General features: G+C 38.3%; 1 protein-coding gene across 18 annotated transcripts in view; it reads left to right on the plus strand.

The window, feature by feature from the left end:
- LOC121505217 (R3H domain-containing protein 2) overlaps positions 1 to 21,159 on the plus strand; it is a 94,542-nt gene that overhangs the window by 56,697 nt on the left and 16,686 nt on the right. For 5 of the 18 annotated variants that reach the window (XM_041780343.1, XM_041780334.1, XM_041780360.1 and 2 more), the window contains exons 10-19: positions 1,072 to 1,131; positions 1,784 to 1,924; positions 2,440 to 2,548; positions 4,324 to 4,419; positions 4,911 to 4,960; positions 5,603 to 5,656; positions 10,062 to 10,297; positions 12,164 to 12,330; positions 13,622 to 13,720; positions 17,906 to 18,199. In XM_041780343.1, coding sequence (XP_041636277.1) covers positions 1,072 to 1,131; positions 1,784 to 1,924; positions 2,440 to 2,548; positions 4,324 to 4,419; positions 4,911 to 4,960; positions 5,603 to 5,656; positions 10,062 to 10,297; positions 12,164 to 12,330; positions 13,622 to 13,720; positions 17,906 to 18,199 — 1,306 coding nt within the window. The remainder of the gene's footprint in view (positions 1 to 1,071; positions 1,132 to 1,783; positions 1,925 to 2,439; positions 2,549 to 4,323; positions 4,420 to 4,910; positions 4,961 to 5,602; positions 5,657 to 10,061; positions 10,298 to 12,163; positions 12,331 to 13,621; positions 13,721 to 17,905; positions 18,200 to 21,159) is intronic. The other 13 variants (XM_041780377.1, XM_041780385.1, XM_041780436.1 and 10 more) reach the window with 9 other exon arrangements.

The following is a 21,159-nucleotide window of genomic DNA, read 5'->3' on the forward strand; positions in this document are numbered from 1 at the left end:
ATTCACAGTTTAACGAAGACAAGAATGCTTCAAAAAGTTCTTGCTCTTTTCTTTCTCAGGTTACATAGAGAGAAATGCAGACTGCTAACATGGTAGTTGCTTCATCATTCATTTTTCATTACACCTTCATTTGTACTTCAGTGATCATCGAGGGGCAAACCTCATTTACAGTTGAGTCCATTACAAAAGCAATTAAAAGACAGACAGCAAAGTGCCACATCAACCAGAAGACAGATGGTTGAAAGGCTGTTGAAACAACCCTGCAGAGTTATTAGACGTGTAGATTAACACAAAATGTAAAATAAGAAAGTGTTTAAAGTAGAGTCCTTATAGCATAAGAATAGTTGAGAAGGTTGATTATTAAATGGGAAGAAAATGCAAAATATATTTTAAAAAATAGTTAAAATGAAAGGTCAAAGTTTTAAAAGTGCATTTATGTAATGTAGCTGCTGTGTCTTGCTGAAGAAGTGGGGTAAAGTACAACAAAAAGCTGCCTTCCTCTTCTGACCTCACTCTAGGGATGTATTGTAGTCACTGATTTGAAGATCGTGTCTTTTAAAACCCATCAGAGAAATAAAGAAGTCCATTGAGGCAACTTGGTAATTTTCCTTAACGGCTTTCCAAATCAAAATGTTCTAGTGAGTGTTGATTCTCTCCTTGCAAGAGGACAATCCAACCTTATACAGAAAACAATGATTGGCACCACACTTGCCACAGAGGATGACAGGAGTTAGGGCATTAATAAGTGTTTTATATAAACTTCATGATTATATCTTAACATTTTAGAGGAACTTTCCTGCATTAACAGCTTGCCTTGTATAATGTTTATATGGTAGGCAACAGAAGTCATAAAGTCACGACAGCTGGATACGAGTGTAAATAATAACTAGATAAAATGCAGTTTGAAAAGGTTAGAAATGCTGGAAGGATCCTCATTGTAAGTGAACTGTTAAAGCCACTATTTTCAGTATTGCCATATCTCACCTCTGTGATCTTCACTGCACAACAGGCACTGATCTTCTCCCTTCTCTGATCTCTCCCCCTCTTCTTCCACACCCCTTGACCTAACAGGGATCGAATGATGCTGCTCAAACTAGAACAAGATATCCTGGAGTTCATTAATGACGACAAGTAAGTCATGTTCTTTATAACCTCTCTCTTGTACATATATTTAGCCATCCCACACTTATTTATAGATCACCGAGGTAACAGGATAATTATGGCAAAGTGTAGTTGATATTACAGGGCAAGTATGGGCTGACAGTATTTCTGGCTTGCACGCCCTGTTCCCCTGTAGCCAGAAAAGTGTTATGTGACTTGAGTATTAGGATTTGAAATCTGTCTGAAAGCAGTAAATCATCTTGTGCTCAACAGAGACAAATAATTTGGCGTCAAAGTGGGACATCCTGCTTTTCAAACAACTTTGAATTCTGGAAAACAAACCCTTTTTGAGAGGATAAGACTTGTGAGAAACAAGACAGCAAAGGGGTGTTATCCAAAAAATACATAATTGGTGTATTTTCTGTATTCTGTAGAAAATATTCGAAATGAAATTTCAAATGAAGAGGGATGTTATTTCAGCATTGTGAAATATCCATTTGAGTGTTTTGAAAAGTCCCCTTGAAAGCAAGTTTCGCACAAAACAAGTAGAAAGTGATGTTTTCAAAACATTTGAAATGTAGAATAGACTTTATAGCATTCAAGGAAAAGACAAAGCAGTGAAAAAAAGAATGTACAGCTGAAATCATGCTAATTACAGCATTTATTTTTGTGTCCCTTCCAGTAACCAGTATAAGAAGTTTCCTCAGATGACTTCTTATCACCGTATGCTGCTGCACCGTGTGGCCGCCTACTTCGGCATGGACCACAATGTGGACCAGACAGGCAAGGCTGTCATCATCAACAAAACTGGCAACACGCGCATGTGAGTACAGGTTTGACTTGGCAGTCCATACAGTTTTAAAACTACAGGGAACTATTTGTATAATGATGTTATTTTTATATGTTTGCATAAAAAAGCTCTGAGATATTTCAGGAGTTAGAGGAGAACAGTAAAAGAAATCCATTCCTTCTTTGTGGCTTTTCCAGGTGTCAGTTTGTGTCATTTGAGGTTATAGTAGAGGATATTTAGGTCAAATTTATCATGTAAACAGACTTTAGAGAAAATGCAATAACAAACCCATGTGGCCAGTCTGGTCACAGTTGTCTGGTTTTAAAGATGTGTTTTGGGGCATTTTGCCTCTGTTAGAGAGAGATAGGACAATGGATAGAGCCAGAAACAGAGATGAGAAAGCGGGTTGAAAGAGCCACAGGCACTTGAGCCCAGGCCACCCATGTACATGGGGAATGACCTAACCACCAGGCCATCTGTGCCCAATTAATATCTTTTTTTTTAGAATGTTATAAATCAAGTCTTTTGTCATTTGCTTTTTTCTACAGCCCAGAACAAAGGTTCTCTGAACACATCAAGGATGAACGCAACATGGACTTCCAGAAGAAATTCATCCTCAAGAGAGATGATGCCAGCATGGATAAGGATGATAATCAGGTAGGCTACAAGGATAGGATGGTAACCTCTGTATGTTGTATTTATCATCAGTTTTTCAATGTTAACTCTAAATTTGTGTGTAATAGCCTATAAATTTGTCATTGTTTCTTCTCAGTCGTGACTCAATGGGTATGTTGTCAGACTTTAAATTGTTGAGCTCCTGATTATAAGGAGACAAGACCTGATGCAGTACTGGTGTTCCAGTGTGTATCATTGCATAACTGTGTTCTGAAACACTGAGAAGTAGACATGCTCCACATTCACATACTGACATAACACTCACCCATCCTGATGTTACCGAACAAATCCCTACATTACGTCTCTGTCACTAACTCTGATGGCCAGTCAGGAACTATTTGCCTCACAATTTGCGTAAAACCTTTGCAAACAAGGTGAAATGGGCATACATATTTCAAACTAGAAAAGCACTCAGAGAGCGCAGACCTCCGCCATTAGCCCTACCCCCAATAGTACAGAATCCTTAAAAATTCCTGGATCGAGACAGTGATCCGGATCACTCCCAAAATCTAATCAGTTCTTCCTTATGCCATTTCTGACATTTTCTGAGAATTTCATCAAAATCCGTCCACAACATTTTGAGTTATGTTGCTAACAAACAAACTAACAAACCCTGTCGACCACATAACCTCCTTGGCGGAGGTAATAAAATCCACAGTCTGAAAGTGCCAGAGGTATTCTTTTAACAACTAGTCTGTTTATCAAGCAAAATAGGGGTGTAGTTTTGGGACTGGTTAACTGTAAGTAGTGTAAGTAATAGGTCGGAGTGGCTTCAACAAGTTCTGCAGCAACCTTTTGACCCTGCCAGAGTTTTATAATGAAAGGAAGTGTTTTGCATTTTGAAGTCAAAGTATAGATCTTAACAGAGAGTGTTTATTTGATTGAGCAATGTGTTGGCATATGCATGATTTGAAAAGTGATTACTGTATAAGATTTCAGTTTCATAGTCAGCAGGTGGGTGTGAAACAGTGTACATTCCAGCAGAAATGGAAATTGGCACGAGGAAGGAAATTAAAAGTCTTTTAGACTTGAGCTGTAATAATACTGGAGGGAGCTTGGATTTTCAAGCTTTTAAATTCAGACCGTTTCTGTCCACCCCTGGTCTGAATGCATGAGTGTTATAGTCATCGGTGGAGCAGACATGACAGGTTCTTTGTGATCAAATGTTTTTGGCTTTGTCAATTATAAGGTTATAAGAAACAGCGAATTTACACTTACAGATTTTTTATGACTTTTTCTCTCCCCTTTTGTCTTTTCTTTATCACGTGTTTCAAAGCTTTTAGTTTGGGGTTAAATTATTATGTTTAACCACTATTTAGCTGATGATTATAGATAAGAAAAATTAAACTTATTTTAACCCTCTTTGATTGTTATATTGCCATCTGAAGCAAGTGTTTCTCACAACAATGTCTATTTTAAGCATTATCACTTTGCTCAATGCCTATGCTTGCACACATTTGTCATATTTCTGTATTAATATTCTGCAAGTGTTCCATCACGTCTTGGTGCTAAACCTTCCCACGCTAATTCTGCCCTTCAAAACACTTATTTTGCACAGTTTTCATTCTGTTGTTTGTTTTGACAGCAGACAGCTGCTCTCCTTTACATGCTATTGTTATCATGTGACTTGTTTGTAGTTATCTTTAAAGCAAGCCACACTGAGAATTCACAATAATGTCATGATATATTTGCAGATAACCAACATTTTATTCTAAATCAAAATTTCCGTCTCTCATTGCTTGATTGTTGTTTAATAGATCCGTGTGCCGCTGCAGGACGGCCGAAGAAGCAAGTCTATTGAAGAGCGAGAGGAGGAATATCAGAGGGTACGAGACCGGATCTTTGCACGGGAAGTAAGTATTGAACCCTGACAGGGTAGAAAGAAAATGCTGAGAGGCATATGAACATCATAGTACGTAGTACATTAGGAGTTGCCTCCAGCTGAAATCACAGATGACTTGTATTTTAAGATAGACAAGAGTTAATAAGATTTTGTTATAATTCATTTTTAAGTCAGTGATTTACAGGTGGTAAGTAACTTTTAACTCAGCAGAATGTTTTATCAGTTTCCTCAGAGTAAAAAAGCATGTTGCAGCTTAACCCTACTGTAATTTCCTAATTGCAAACTGTGTTTAGCTGTTTTCCTGTCAGAAAAAGTTTCATTAAGTACCTCATACCTTGTACTTTTTGCCTCTATCAAGTTTTTGTGCTCCTTTTTGTGGCATAAGACACTTTTTACATCTTAGAAGTAACCATTTCGGGCTGGAAAAGTTTTGAAAATTTGATGAAATGGAACATTTTGCTCTTAGTACTCAAAATAAATGGAGCATTTCATAATGTGCAGGTGTCCTTTTTTTTGCAGTCCTCTCAAAACGGATACATCAATGACAACAGGTAAGATAATGCTTCCCACTGTAAGCTTTAGTATGTTTATTTTAGGAAACTACCCTTGTCTTCTTTGCCCTGTAAGCTAGTTTGTTTAGGTAGGCTGGCCATTAGGGCAGTTTAAATACTTAAACAGATCTAACTTGACTTTTTTTCTGCAAACACCTGGGCTCTTGCAATTATATATTCCCTTAAATAAGAAAGTTTGAATATTTTTATGTTTAATAATTATTTTACAGACGTTTTTATTCTTTCCAGTGCAAGAAGATTTGTCATAATGCATTTGCTGAGGTTCTACCCTGGCGACAGTTTTCAAAATGATGTTAATTTCAAGATTTTGGGTAAAAATATTATTTAGAGACAGTTGGTGAACAAAAGTTTTCTTTAAAAGGTAACAGTCAGCCTGGATCCTTCGGTGCCCCTTCACTTCAGGTTAAAAGATAAGCATTTTCAGACAAGTTTTGGCTTTTAAACAGTCAAAGTTTCTGCGTTGTGTGCCTTTTTGTTTCTTCTTCCTCTTAGGGATAAAAGTTTTGTACTGTACCTACCTCTACCTGCCACCCCTCCTTATTTCAACCTCCCCTAAACCCCTTCCTGTTCTCCATCCAGTCCTGTAACCCCAGCGTTTTCTCCTAATGTTAACCCCAACAGACTTTCCACTGAGGGCTACTGCTCTAGCTCTCAAAAGAGGAGGCAGATCTTTAGGTATTGGGGTGCTGCTGACCTTGACTTGTGTGTTGCCATGCCCATTTTCTGAAAGTGGTTTGGTGATGATAGTGGTGAATTGTGGTGGTTTTTTCTATATATGCTTGGCGTAGACGGCTGATTGATGGCTCTTCCAGCACTGCACCGTGGGGCTTCCCATGGCCCATGCATGGCTGCTTTGTGGTTTCACTGGGGACTGATTGACCTACTTACCCCTCCACCCATCCACCTCCAACCACATTTTTTATGAAATAACTGCATCACTTCCACAGTAACCTGTTTGTTTTGTGGTTGACTTAGTCCTGTAGTTTTTGTTAATATGTCACCTGTTGCATAACAGCTCTTCATAGTATGGAAGCAGTGAAAGTGTAACAGTGCTGATAAACTTACAACAAAGTCAACCTGACAAGAAGAAAATTAGCAACACTGAGACTGAAAAAGACAAGATGGTGATGTCATGTTATGTAGGAATGCACAAGTTAACAAATAAGAATAAAAAAAGGGCGATAACAGTGTTTATGAAAAGGGTTTGATCTATGGCAATGCTTTAGTTGTTGTTTCTTGTCCCTATTTTGTCCAAGGGAAACAAAAAACTTAATCATAGAAAGGTAGCAGAACTGTTAAAGCAGGGCACACACTACAAGATAATCTGACAGTTATCAGCCTGATTCCCCTCTGACCAAAGTCAGCAAACCCCTGATTATCAGAATACTCTAAAGATAATTGTTACATATTTTCCTGTGGTGTACTCAGAGTGATCATCCCCTCTCTGACCTGCTCTTTACATGATCAGAGCCACTCAAACTTGAAATCATAAATATCGAACATGTTCAATGTTTACCATCAGAAATCCTGTTGTGTTGAGGGAACAGCAAGGATAGCCAAGCAGGCATGAGCAGGATTGTTACGTGGAACGGAGCAATAGCCTATAAGGAAGCAAGCTGACTCATGACTCAATGATAGTAAATATGAGGCGTCAAGTTAGACAGACATAAAAAATGGATGAACAATGTGTTGAATAGTGGAAACAACATGAGAGTTTATAAGGCATGTCCTGTAAAAACAAACGGACAAGGGAGGAACTGGACCAAAATTGCTACCGTGATGGATTGTAAAAGATTTGGAGTTTTAAAAAAAGAGAATCTGGTGAACAGGACCTGTTGGTGCGTGGTGTGCTGTTTTGGACATCCTCTTGGAACCTCACACTTTAAGAACAAAATGGTTATATTTGTCATTATTTGTCGTCACATTTTTTTAAATGATAAGAAATCTTTTGGTGTGTGCCAGGCTTTAGCCTTTCAGGTTATTTTAACAATGTCTAACAGTGTAAATACAATCATTAAAGCCCTAACCAGTAGAAATAATCTTATAAACATCCTTGAACATTTTTTTATTGTTGGAAAATGGGTAAGAAGACATTCTGAGTAAAAATCATTGCAAAATGATCAGGCATCATTGAAGCAGGAATTAAGCAACCAAATGATCAAATCCAAAAAAAAGACATCTGATGACCTTGGGGGTTATGATTAAATGAAAAAAGATTTAAAATAAATAATTTCCTGCCTTCTACATTATCCTCACTTGAAAAATAGAACATAATGGTGAAGTAGTTCGTCCTCCTGAGATGACACTAGGAAATGTGTTGATTTGTTAGACTTATAAATGAGCTCATGCAAAATGCTCCATATAGAGAGGAAAGGAGCTGCAGTGGACATCTTCAAATAGTTAATGTACTTCAGTTTTGTTCTGTAGTTTAAGCTTTAGTTGATTTCCTTGTATTTAGTGAACTGTTTTTATCACTGTTTCAGTTAGACTTTTTTAAGTAAATTTGAGGTTATTTGGCATTCATTTTGAGACAGTAGCTTTCTAGCAGCAGCATTACCTGCCATAAAACTGAATTCAGAATTTTGAAATTAAAAAGTTGCTTAATAAATTAGCTAATCTCCTCAGCTGTAAAGTGCAAAGAAATCAACACGTTTTTTATATGCTGTAAAAATAAATTGGTGTGTTTCATGTTATTCAAGGCTTTAAGATAATCATTTTTCCTCATCTGAACCTTTTTGCTTGATCTCTCTTAATTGTGTATTTCCAAGGTAATTTTTTGTCATCAAAGGTGGAGCCATATGATTGTCAGTGTCAGTTCATTCCTTACTTATTCTTTTGTATTTTTGGTGCTTGACAAAAACGCCTTTGAATCCAAAAAGCCATTGTTTCCACTTTGAAGTTTAGATAATTTTTACATTTCACCTGAAAATGAACTCAATATTTCATTTCCAGTGTTCATGTTAAAGTATCTTCAGTTGTTGAGCTTTATTGAAAATATGCTGTTAACACCATAAAACAGCTGACTTCTCCCTAATGAACCAAAACAAAAGCTGTACTCTGAGGATGGGGAATGATGGGATCACACATCAACCTCAATGCTGCTGCCTCGTCTTTATATGCATGTGACGGGTATTGCAGTCGTGCGGAGAGACTGGAGATGAATTATCATGTGATCAACAGCAGAATCCCTCCTCCTCCTCTTCCTCTTCCTCCTCCCGCTCATCATGCTCTCATCTTTGTCCGCAGAGCGAACTGAACAAGTGCGCGCCTCCCTTCCCAGAGAACGGCAGAGCACCCACCCTGTCTCAAAATAGGCTGTGCAGGGAGAGGACTCAAAATAGATCCTCCATTAATTACAGTCTCAGTGAAATATTTATCAGCCACAGCCACCTTCAAACAGCGCTCACTATCACAAGGGTTTTTACAACCCAAACCCACATTCCTGTTCTCATCATCATGGAGATTCCCACAATCAGTCTTTTGTGTTTTGAATTCATTTAGCTTCGGCTCTATCTGCACAGACGTTTTCTGTTCAGATCCCTTCAAAGAGGATGAAAAAAGACGATGACTGCAGCTGACTTGGCTTTTTTTTTTAATTCTACTGTCCTCAATGCAGAGTCGTAGGTCTCTGTTGTACTTTCAGCTACACAATATGTAGCAGGGTTGTCACATATGTATTTTTTTTAACTTTGATTGGTTCCTAGACTATAAAACAGTTTGATACCTGTTTTGATACCATGATAACCTAGTTAAAGGTTCCCAGTATTGGGTAATTTCTTGTTTTAATTACTAAAACTGCAGGCAAACACATACCACTCTGTTTAACTTGTTGAAAAATGTTGGAAACATTGCCAGCATATTTGTGCAATTTAGACGGTGCTCTTGGTTAGAAATATGTCTCTAAATCTCGAGTGGGATTTAAAGCTCCAGAACTTATTGATATCAACTACCAAAAATAGATATTATAAAATATGGTATCAAAAAATATCTTTTACAGCTTTAACATGTGCGACATGCTCCTTTTTAAAAATTCCTTTCTTTTTTTAATAGTTTTTCAAGCACAGTAGGACATGTTTAAATGAAACCTTTTTCTTCTTGCTGACCTGTCAGTGAGGGACGGGTGTCCTCAGAGTGGTGGTTAAGCTTACAGTGTGATTATTGGTTTTCTTGGCAGCTACCCTTATCCAGGGTGACAACATCACAACAACACAATGAGTGTGTATACAGCAAAACAGTTCAAAAAGCCATAGTGGTGAACCAGTAGTAGAGAGTGGTTATTTAGTCGTAAGTTTGTGAGAGTCTTGAGTGTTGATGTACATCTTCCCTTACTGTCTGAGTGTTGATGTACATCTGGTATTATTTTTTCACAGGAATATTTGTTTGTATTGTTTCCACACCATTTTATTGTCTTTAATATGACAAACTCAAAGTGCATGTTTTACCTTTAACGTGCCCTCATGTATGTATGCAAGCACTCACTCTGTAAAGTCCTTTTTGTGAATGTTGTCCCCAGTTTTAGATCGTTTGAATTCTGTTTGTGTCCCTGTAAAATCCTCCTCACCCAAGTGTCAATAGTCTGAAGCATCTTATCTCCCTGCATGTATGTTTTCCTACATGGTTGGGTTTGTATGCGTGTTGTGCGTGTGACTGTGTGTGCGGTTGTATGTTTAAACTTGGAATAATATTGTTTGGTGGTTTGTTGCTTGATTTTTTTTTTGTATTGTGGATTCACAAAAACAGCCAATATGCATCTGTGTTGAATGCCCATCCTACAGCCTGTCACAGTCTTTTTTACCTGTTGATGACCTCACTGTGCTCCTCTGCTCTCCCCTCTCTCCTTTTTTGTTCTTGACTATCCTTCTGTTTCTGTTTCCATCTACATTTGTCTCTTTATGTCTCACTCTATCCATGCACATTTTTGTGTTTCTCTCCTGATTTCTCAAACTTTTTCTTCCTTAACTCTCCTCACTTTTTCTCTGTTGTCACCTTGTCTTCTCCCCCTCCTGTTCCCATTTTGTCCCCATCATTTCATCTTTTTCGTCTCTGTCGCCTTTTTCCTCCCTATTCTGTTGACTCTCAGGGGGAACCGCGAGAGCTCTAGCAGGGCATCTAGTAGTCGTCAAAGCAGCACAGACAGTGACATGAAGTGCCTGGAGCCACGGCCCTGGAGCAGCACTGACTCGGACAGCTCCAACCGCACCCTCCGGCCGCCTGTCACCAAGGCTAGCAGCTTCTCTGGCATCTCCATTCTGACCAGAGGGGATAGCCTTGGTAGCAACAAAGGCTCACAGGGAAGCTGCAAAGGCTCACGTTCTGGTAAGGATAGTGGAGGAAAGTTGAGGAGAAAGGAGTCATGTCTGGAGACTTTATCAGTAAGGCTTGCTTAAACTCCTTTGTTACTGTGACACTATTCATGTTTAAAATGATTGCTGAAAGTCCATAAAAACTATGCCCTGGAAACAGGCTATTTTATCAATTAGCCATAAAACAATTAGAAAAAAAAATAGTATATGCCTTATGAAAAGATGGACGACATCACAGACCCCTAAAAGTGAAGCCAAAACATCTGGAGCTTTCTGGCTGGCTGGCTGCATTGTAGGTCTTAAGCTCCACCTCTTCCTCCTTAACAGGTGGAAAATGAGTCAAGCTGCAAAATTAGAATACATATCAAACACACTTTTCTCAAACTTTGGTTCTTGATGTAGAAGTTATTATTTGACTTATTTGTTTCCATTTAATTAATTATTTGATGCTTCAAAATTGGGTAGTGATTGATAGTTCTTGTAACAAATGTGGCTCCTGCAGTGTAAAGGGGAAACCATAAGAGAGACCCTATGGCACACAGGAATGATTGAACTTTCCATAAATTTAGGAATCTTCTGATCTGCTCTAGTCAATACCAACTTGAGGGATCTGTAGCAATTTGTTGTTATTTAGATGAGTTACTGAGTCCACAGGGCAACTCTAGCTCCAACTGCCATCACTAGGCTAGGGCAAAATGTCAGCTCCTATTGTAGGGGGTATTTTGGCTTCACTTTGGTGCATGGGTAGATGACCTGTATCCATGTATACAGACATAATATAAAGTAGCTTGTTACAAGAGCATTGCTTTAATACGCTACAAAAAGATGCTATTAAACTCTTTGTTTTGTAAACAGAAAGTTAAAAACGCATTAAATCTGCTCTACAAAGAAGCTTTCCTTTACCAAACTTTTCTCTTTTAAGCTCCTTTTTACTACTTGACAAATGAGATGTTCTTTGCTGTTTCTGCAACTTAAATATCAGAATTTCTGTTGTTAAATAAACCATGAAAGAAGCTTTGGGGGTTTAACGGGATAAAAACTAACAGGCCTGACTTTAGGTTGGTGTCTGCTTGAACAAAAATGTTGTTTCTGCCTATCATAAACATTAGAATGCAGGGGGAAAACAGATTGATAGAGGGGGAGAAACAACATTAATTTGATAAATTTAGCCTCTTCAAGAGGCCATAGTGTTTGATTTGGATATTGACATGGCAATATTTGCATTGAGGGTAAAAATGGGTGTTTAATGAACTTAGGTTATTTCTAAGCTCTGTGCTACTGGAGAAATAGGTGTAGGTAAGATTGTCTGATTTGGAAGAAGATATTGTTGGACACAGAATCGTCTCAACTGAAATCAGAAAAGTGCAAGGGGGAGAAAGCTTCTGAAGCCATTTGTCTCTCCAACAAGCAGTACTGACAGATTACTGGCAGTTTAACTCAGAAACAGACAGCTCTTTAAACCGACTTGTTAGCATAGAAACATTAAAGCATCTAACAGCCTCTAATGCGAAACAGAGCTCCTGTTAGAGCAGTACTCACTGAATTCACAAGGAAAACCTGAAGTTCTGACTATGTAAATATCAAGTGCTTGAATGCAATGTGGCCCCCACTTATTAAAAGAAATATTCTTTAAATAAATAAACCTTTATATCCAGATGTATATTTTAATGTTTCTTCCCTTATTTAACTTTCCTTGCACATTAGTACTAAAAGAATCATTTGGTTCTATAGATAACCCCAATCCCAAAACAAACTAAACAGACTTCAACTCTAACAAGTAATGATGACATGTTGGTGGGTTTCCCATTTTGCGCCAAGCAAAAAAATTAATGTAAGAAATTATTTCCTGCATCCATCATGTCTTCTTCTGCACCACTAGGCCTGCCCCTAGTCAGTCCTGATGTATGTCCCCCACCTGCAGCCTCACAGTCAAGCCGTAGCCTCCTCCCCTGCCCGACGCAACAGCCACAGCCCCAGGCTCCGCCTCAGACCGCCCTGCTGCCCACCCCACAGCAACATCCAATGGGCAATCACATGATCGCTCAGGTATGTATCCACATAACCGTCGTTCATGTTAACTTTAGAAGTGAAGATTTGATGTCCAGAAAAAGAGGATTTAACCAGATCTAATGTTCTGTAAAATATTTTTGGAGAAAGAGAAGTGTGGCCTCTACTCTGAAAGGGTTGCTTATGAATAAATCAGTCCCTCCAGGAAGTTGTGATTCTGTGAATTCATGCAAATTAAATGAATCTCAGCACCTTTTTTGCAACCTTTGAATTTTTGACAGTCCCTGCAACATTTCCTCTAATTTGGCCCATAACCTCTTTTTTCCTGCATGCATTCAAATGTATGTCAACAGTTTCCCGTCCTTGATTCACGTATGGTCTGAAACATTAACACATCAGGGGGGTTACTTTGTTTGTGTTATCTCTGCTACTCGCTAAAGAAGCAGACAACTGTTCTGTTCTAACAAGGCTACAATGTTGGTGTTTCTCTTAGCTTCAAAATTTGCCTTTAGAGTACACCACCTTTAAACATACATTTTGGGGCTTTTTATGTCTTTATTTAGAGAGGAGGACAGTGGATAGAGTCAATACAGGGATTAGAGATTAGGGGAAAGACATGCAGGAAAGGAGCCAGACTTGAATCCAAGCTGCCTGCATATATGGGGTATGACCTAACTGCTAGCCCATCTGCACACCTAGACTACACAGTCTTTATGGAGACTTTATACAGTTGATCTTTGATAATAAAGCCAATAGATAGCTTTCATTAGAGCATTTGCATAGTGTCAGTGGTCTCAATTGTACCCTGGCTGCCCTCCTCAAAGCAAAGAGCCTCGCTACATTTGGCTTGCAAAAGAAGCATGAGGCTATCAGAAGTCCAGAAATCTGATCATTTGTGTCATAAAAATGACAAAAAAAAGCCTGTAAAATCCTGGATGGACTGATAAATAATGTGTCTGGGGTAAATGAATTAATAATGGATCCTACGTTAAAGGTGATACTTTAAATTACAGTACATAAGAGCTTTGACAACATATGTAATAACACTGACTTGTGTCTCTCAGTATTGGTAATTTCATTTTTTTTCTGTTCACCTATTTTCCTTTAAAAAATATTTAGAAACTAAATGATTTCCATTTCTTTCCATCTGTTCATTAACAACTTTTTCCTCTGTGTTCTAACCCACATGTTTCCTATGTCTTAATTTCTCTTTATTTCCTTGTATCCGTCTGCTTCTCACACCCTCCCTCTCACTGGCTTGCTCCTCTCTCTCTTTCTTTCTTTCTGTTCTCTGCCTGTTTATTTCCTCCCTCTCTCTGCTGGTGTGTAGCCGGTGGCATCACTGCAGCCCTCTCAGCCTGTCTCCTACTCCAGCCCTTCCTGCCCCCAGGTTCTCCTGCCAGTTTCTCCTCCCCAGCAGTACACAATGGTACTGACACTTCTTGTAGCTTCATCTCTTTATATAGATTGAGTTAAAGAGTGCATTACTGACACCCTCACACTTCACATTTAGATATTGCTTTATTCTCTTTATAGCTTGCAGTCTCACTTTCATCCTGTTCTCATTCATTCCAGTAAGGTATTAACAAATAATTTAGGAAGTGTCGCCTCTCGGGCTGCAGAAAATGTGGCCCAGCCTGAAAGACTAAACTTAGGGCGAGATAATTAGCTTTATTTTTCTGTATTTGAGAGGTACTGATTTGAATAGTCTTTGGGGGGAAATTATAACTTTGTGGTTCCTTTTGATGTGATATTTGATTTGGTCTTCCATTCACACCGTATTCCATTTTAAAGGTAGATGTATGTACTTGTTCTTACTTTACACACTCCTTGAATAAAAGAAAAAGAACCCAACTGAGAACATTTTAATTACATTTTGAGAAAATCCGAAAAGGGGATTCTGTTTGATCTTTATTACTGTGATATGAAATCAGCTGAACAGGTTAAATTTAGAGATATTTACGTTTCAAGAATATCCATGAAATTAAATAAATTGCATTGCTTTCATCCTTACCAGCCAAGTGAACATGTGCAGAAATCAGATTAGTGTGTGTGCAGAACAGACTCATCTTTAAAATTTGGGAAAATAAACCTGTTTGCATTTGAACTCAAAGACCCTGTTTACAATTTTCATCATCATCCGTTTTGGGCATTTACATACAAATTTGACTGCACTACACTGGTGCGTTCACACTTTCATATTAATAATACATCCTTTGTGTTGACCTGCAGTTGTAGCTAACTTGCCTGACTCTCATGCAGGTAACAGACTGTACATCATTTCGATGGTTCTCAGGCTCACTGTGGCTAGGTGTCCCCAGTTTTTTGTAGAAGATGTCACACAGTACTTTTGCTACTTTAGCTGCTTTTGTGTCCTGAAAGTAGTGAAAGATTCAGGGAAGAAAAAAAGTTTAAAAATTCACAGAGAAATGGCAGCAGGCAGGGATTAAAAAAGCTACTGTCCAAAGCCTGGATGACACACAACGCTCATGTATTGTCAGTTTCCACAAAATGGTCCGGAGCTGTTCAGTCCAGTTTTTCCATGGTTTAAAACTTTAAACTCTGATCTCGCCTGTGTTTCCTTAGCTGATATCCATCCAGCCTCACTTGTTTTAATAGGATATTCACCTCGTTTTTTTAGAGATCCAGATCATTTGACTCAGTTTAGTGAAGTAGGTTGTTTGACTCCTGAATGGCTCTTCATTAATCACAGATTGGCTTTTTAAAGATGTTTTAACACTTTATTTATTGTTTTTGTTTAACAAAACAGTATTACACAATATAAATACAGAAACAAAAGGAAACAAGTAAAGAACTATTGCATGGGAGACAGAGTTTTCAATTGCTTCTTGTTTATCAGCATCACATTGTAGAATTCTGCTTTTAAATAATCCAGTGACTAGACAATTATGTCTTATGGTGTAATCTTGATCACCTTATGTAGACAGGAAAAAAAGAGTAGGGATGGGAAATAAGAGGGAAAGGAAAAACAAATAAATAAAAAAATAAAACAAAAGATATAAAGTCAACCAAAAAATAGATTGAAAAAATAATAATCATAATAATAAATACATTTAAAAAAATGATGGACACAAGAAGCACATGGATTATAACTGAGTAAAATAACAGATACATTTAAAACAACATGAACAATACCAATCCCAAAACTTGAAAAAAAATTAGGTGATTAAGCACTCATTTAAATGAATGATAGCCTAAGGGTGGCCTTTATATTCAGGATGTTAGGAAGGATAAATTTTCAACATATTCAATGAATGGAGACCAAATATTATATTTTTAAGTGATCCTTTCAAGGTGAATCTCAGTTTCACAATGTGGAGACACACAGATTGGCTTTTTAAATGTGTATGAAAATACAACAAAGGATTGAGGAAAGGAAACTGGCACTCAAACAAGAGCTAGCTGCAAATAGAGCTGGCTCTATAGAATAGCCATTTTGTAGCATAGAAACAGCAAATCGTTACTCAGTCACTTGCCCCACAAGGTTAATTCAGTTGATACTACATCACTGTTTGAATTAAAAGAATATTTGTGATAAAATGAGTAATTTTTATGTTTTAAAGGGGCTCAGCTAGCCTCTTAACTCAGTACAAGACTCCTCAAGACTCTTGTTTTCCTTCATCTTTCCAGAAAACGCTAGAGACTAGAAGATCTTTGGGGTAAACAAAAGTATTTTGTGAACTGCAGGAACTTTTCTAATGATTGTTGCAGCATGCAGGTCCATTTAGGGGTTAAAGTGCTAACTTTCTTCCGTTCGTATTCGGTTCGCATGAGTGTCCCCACAGTCCTGCCCCCTTTCAAGAATTCGGGATCATGTAGAACAACCTATGCAATTGAATGGAGGCAATTAGCCATGAGCTAAGAGGTTAGCAGGGCTCTTAACAACTTTTTAGTAAGTAAACATTGTGGGGTTTGACAGCTCACTTTAAGCCAACAAGACAATAAGCAAGTAGTTGTTAGTAAATGAGCTGCTTCTATGTGAACAATGGGAGCCAGCTCCTGTTTAAAAGCCTGTTTATTTTTTTCTATTTTATTGTTTTTTTTTTTAATAAACTGGAATTCTCAAAAGAGCCAGAATTCCCATCACTACAAGGCTGTATGGATGTAAGTACACCAAACTTTTTGTATACTGGCATATAACCACATATACATCAGTCTTTAGCTTGTGCCAGTACACATAGCATCTATACTGGGGATGGGGATCGAAACCCATGTCCATAAGGACCCGGTTCTGTGTTTTTGAAATACCCGAAAATCAATAACGTTTTGGGTTATCAATACTGCTATCGAGTCTCACAGGCTCTGTGACGTAACGTCATTTTAAGATAAAGCTGGTGTAAAAAAATACATCAGTTCTTACATGGGGAACATAAACTAAAAACACATCAATACTGTACATCACATTAGACCAGACCATTAGACCAGTGTGGTACCTTCAGCTGTCGGCTTGAGAGAAAAAGATGCTGCCTGCGAGTTGCATGCAAACATATCCGCCTGTGCTGGGAGTAACAGGCTCTCATATCCCTCACTTAAGCTGCTTCAGAATGTTTTTCTTCTTCAGCTGCTCAGATAAATGCTGAAAAGTATTCCAAAACTTTGAGACAGTTCTGTTTGTCAAAAGTATTAATCCAGTGTAGAAATCTGCAGTGGAATCGGCAAAGTTGAAGTTAATTAGCAAACCTAACAAGCTGAAAGACGGAAAACATGATGCGAATTATAGCTTCCAACTCAAGCACTACTCAGCTTAGACCACTTCGAGCGTAAATATTTGTCCTCATTTTGTCTTTCCACCAACCTATAGAGAAGTATCAGTAGTGGTATCGATAGGGACTCGGATCAATAAGGAGTATCGATCAGGGTATCAGTATCAATAATTATAACGATCCCCATCCCTAATCTGTACTGCAAATCTTGTTCAGATAAAGGCCTTCCAGACCACCTGCCTAAGCAATCTGAACCATCAGAAACACATATATTCATATGGAGTTATCCAACATTAAGGATTACCACTTAGCACCTGAATGCCCAGAACAGATGTCGATCAGTGTTCATGCAAGGTACAAATGGGGTCACCATCACATTTGAGGGGCCAACAGTTTAATAAAAATGTGTTAAGTGGGGTCCATAAATATAAAAGAAGCAATTGTGCCCATGAATTGTCTTGGCCGCCCATGAGAGGAGGAATTTCTATAATGTAAAGCTGGGTATAGCTGTTGAGATTTATCTGAAGATGATGCAGAGAGTGTATTTTGTGCAGCTGTGGCTTTCTGTAGTGGCATTATTAGTCACTTAGAAACTACATCACTTATAGACAATGCCTTCAGGATAAGAGTAGTGTTTAAAGACGAATTAAATTCCCTTAAACTGCAAACTATATCTTCTCTGCAGCATGTAAGGTGGGGAAATGTAGCAGCCATTAGTTAAAGTTAAGTTATCATGACAGTCCATCCATATTAAAATAAAGCTCAACATATCTGGCTAACCTTATGTTCTCTCTGTTTGACCTCTGTATTCAAATCACTTTTATATTGATAATAGGGGGTTTTTGTGTGGTTGCATCAAAATTTTATAACATGGTTCCCGTCCCTCACAGGGAGAAGAGCTGGCACCCCAGTTCAGCCAAATGACGCTGAGTCGGCAGGGCTCCAGTGAGAACCCTGAGCCTCCCCCCATGTACCAGCCTCCTCCCACAGTGTTGTCCCAGCACCCACCACCACAGACCGGCTACATCATGGCTACCACCGGCCAGCCTATGCCACCTCCATCTGGCTACCAGCCTGCCACTGGACACCCCCATCCTCCACCTCCACCGCCTCCTCCATCCCAGCCCGTCATGCAGGCCCCACCACCCCCACAAGGCTACATGCAGCCACCTCCTCCACAACAGGTATGCCAATCTCCACAGACTGAGCACCAGATATTAAGAAATTATATTTGTCCCAAATGTTTTAAAATTTCATTTAAAAAACCTTCCATCGCGGCACAATTCAGTCATCTTCCTTCCAAAATGTAAAGATTGTATAAGATTGTAGTAAGACATCTGATGTTTCACTGTAAAAAAACATTGCATTATAAAAATTAATGTTGGTATTCAACGTGAGCTCAGCAGTAACTACACTGATTCTTTTCAAAGTGTATTCAGGTGTGACTGATGCATCAGTTGTCTTGAATACATTGTTAGATTAATTCATTTTCATCGCTCTTGGCAGGTTTTGCACCAAATTGCAATACATAGAGAGGTATATTTGTTTACACATGCAACTATAAAGAGATACTCTGTGCTGATAAATAAAGCAAATTTAAACATATTTCAACCAAAATGAATCAGGGCGTATTCATAAATGACAGAAGAATTTAAACTATCAATACTTGCATTGATACCATGGCTTAAAATCCTAAACTTACAAATTGTTTTATTAACAAAATTGCAAGCAGACTCCTGCTCACTGTCTGAATTTGTCTTTTTTGAGACCTAAACAGTAGGGATGTAAGTTATCAAAATTTAATGGTACAATAATACCTCAGTAACAAGTCCACAGTACAGTTTTTTAGTGGTATCAGCAAAGAAACAAAACAACAAATGGAGACTTGGGGAAAAAGTGATGTCAGCGTTTATGAATCAACAGTTGCACTTTTAACATTACAATATGGCACAAAAAATGCTGTAGGTGTGCATTAGGCTTGAAAATATACACCTATACTTTGGCTCTAAAATTGTCATTGTCCACCACTGAAAACAGCTGTTGGTCTTTGGTTATATATTTACAGATACACCTCTGTTGCACCCTAGCGCTGTTGTGGGGAAGTGTGATTGTTAACCCTTCCTTATAAGTCTTTGGCCTGGCCAGGATCTGCTCTTTGCATGTTGATAAATCCTTTCAGGGTGATGACTTGCCAATTGGCTCCTCGTGTTACTCGTATTCCCCATCAAGTGTGTCACTGCAGTCTGGCGGTGTCTGCGTATTGTTTTTGGTTGGCTGTCACCTTTTCTCCTTTCTCATTTCTTGACACCTGGAAATAAAAAAGCTCTGCTCTGCTAAAATAACTACAATTTCCCTGAAAACCTATCGTTTGAAACCATCACATGTCCACAACGGTATTGAGACACTTCTGTCACCAAGATATTCACAATACAGTTAGGTCTTTGGTTCTAAACATACATTTTGTTTCTTAATGAGACACTTAAGATACGCCAGTATTCCCTGACCTGTAAAGTTGACTTCATTTTTGCCAACATTGGGTTAAAATGTGTCTGGAGGTCTGTAACTGTTTAAAGCTTCTATACTTTTTTTTTTTTGCTGCAAATGATCATATAAAAATCTGAGATCATATCATATTAAAAAAAAGTGGCATCAAAAAAGTATCAAGAATTGGAAACCACTATTGTGGGAAGTATTACTTCATCCATTTAAACTTAAGAAAGAAAATGTGAATTACGTAATTATGCCCTGAAATTCTCTTTAGAAATAATAACCCTGTAAATGATGTTACTGTAAATACCATTCAATGATGCATAAATGCTATAAATATCACAAATGTAACACAATCTCTCTTTGTTAGCAGTGACATATCAGTGATGTGACTCCTGTTAAAGCAGCTCTATTGAGAGTCCATCCCTCTCACTCAGAGCGCCGTGCGTCACCTTCACAGGCTCGGTCTCAGTCAGTCAGCCAGCCTGGCACATTCGTCTGATTGCAGAGGCGGTGACAATAATGAGTTCTCTCACTCTGTCACTCATCCCCCCCTCAGGATTTTACTTGAATCAATGAGGTAGTTATAATAATTCATTTGAAGAGAGAGAGCTAAATTGGCCTAACCATTAAGCCCCCTGTGGGAGACATTAGGCCTGTAATGCTGCTCTGGGGCTATGCTGTAAAGGAAGATGGTCTGTTTAGTAGCATCTTTATTTGTTAAAGGGACCTCATTTTTTTTTCATAAAGCAATAGTGTTGTGTTATTATGAACTTAATCTAGGGTCAGTAGTATCCTCTTAGAGCAGCTTGTTAATTAGATCAGTGATGGAGAGCAGAGGGTTTATGAGAAAAGGTTGCACATTTAAGAAGAAGTGAAATGGCTTTAGTAAAGTTTCTGCTTTCACATGTCTTTGTTTAAGGGATTTTCTATCATACATATTTTGCAGGCTCTTTCATTTTGAAATCTTTCAAATAGTTTTTATAGGGATGGTGAAGCAGTTTAAACTGATCATCCTTGTTCCTCTTTTTTCATCTGATCTGTTCTCTGTGCTTTTATTCTGTAGCTCCAAGCTCTGACCTAAATATACATTCTGTTCTCTTGCCTTTTATCACCCTACACACCTGGCTATATTATCATCACTGTTGCATCTCCATGCTTGTATAAACAGCACAGGCTGTGAGAGAAAGATGCACTATGTTTAAAGTGTGGGTGGTCAACAGTTTAACCGGAGTGCAAATATTGACACTGCTGCAGCCTCTAGATGGGATAAATGTTGTCACGTATGCAGATGAAGGTGGAGGCACGAACTATTGATCCTCCTAACATTCAACTCCTGCTATGTTTGTCGTTTTTATGTCTAGCTGGAAATTCTGAACTCTACATTTAGCCCAGTTCTATAAGCTGCAGGTTGTTCATATTTCAGTGTTTCACGCTCGTGCTTCTGTGTCTGCTGTACATGGATAGTTTCTCTCAAAAATGGAAGTTATTTCCTCAGACACCAGATTAAGTATGCTGTTATCAAGATTTATAAAGTACAGTAGATCCAGTAACATCCAGGAATGAAAATCACTCACCTTTGGGCGAAATTGAAAGTTGAAGTTTTGAAACCAAAATAGATGACCTACGTGAATCGTGTAGATCTGATGAGATGTGC

Source organism: Cheilinus undulatus, linkage group 3, assembly GCF_018320785.1.
Source record: "Cheilinus undulatus linkage group 3, ASM1832078v1, whole genome shotgun sequence".
Lineage (NCBI taxonomy): Eukaryota > Metazoa > Chordata > Actinopteri > Labriformes > Labridae > Cheilinus > Cheilinus undulatus.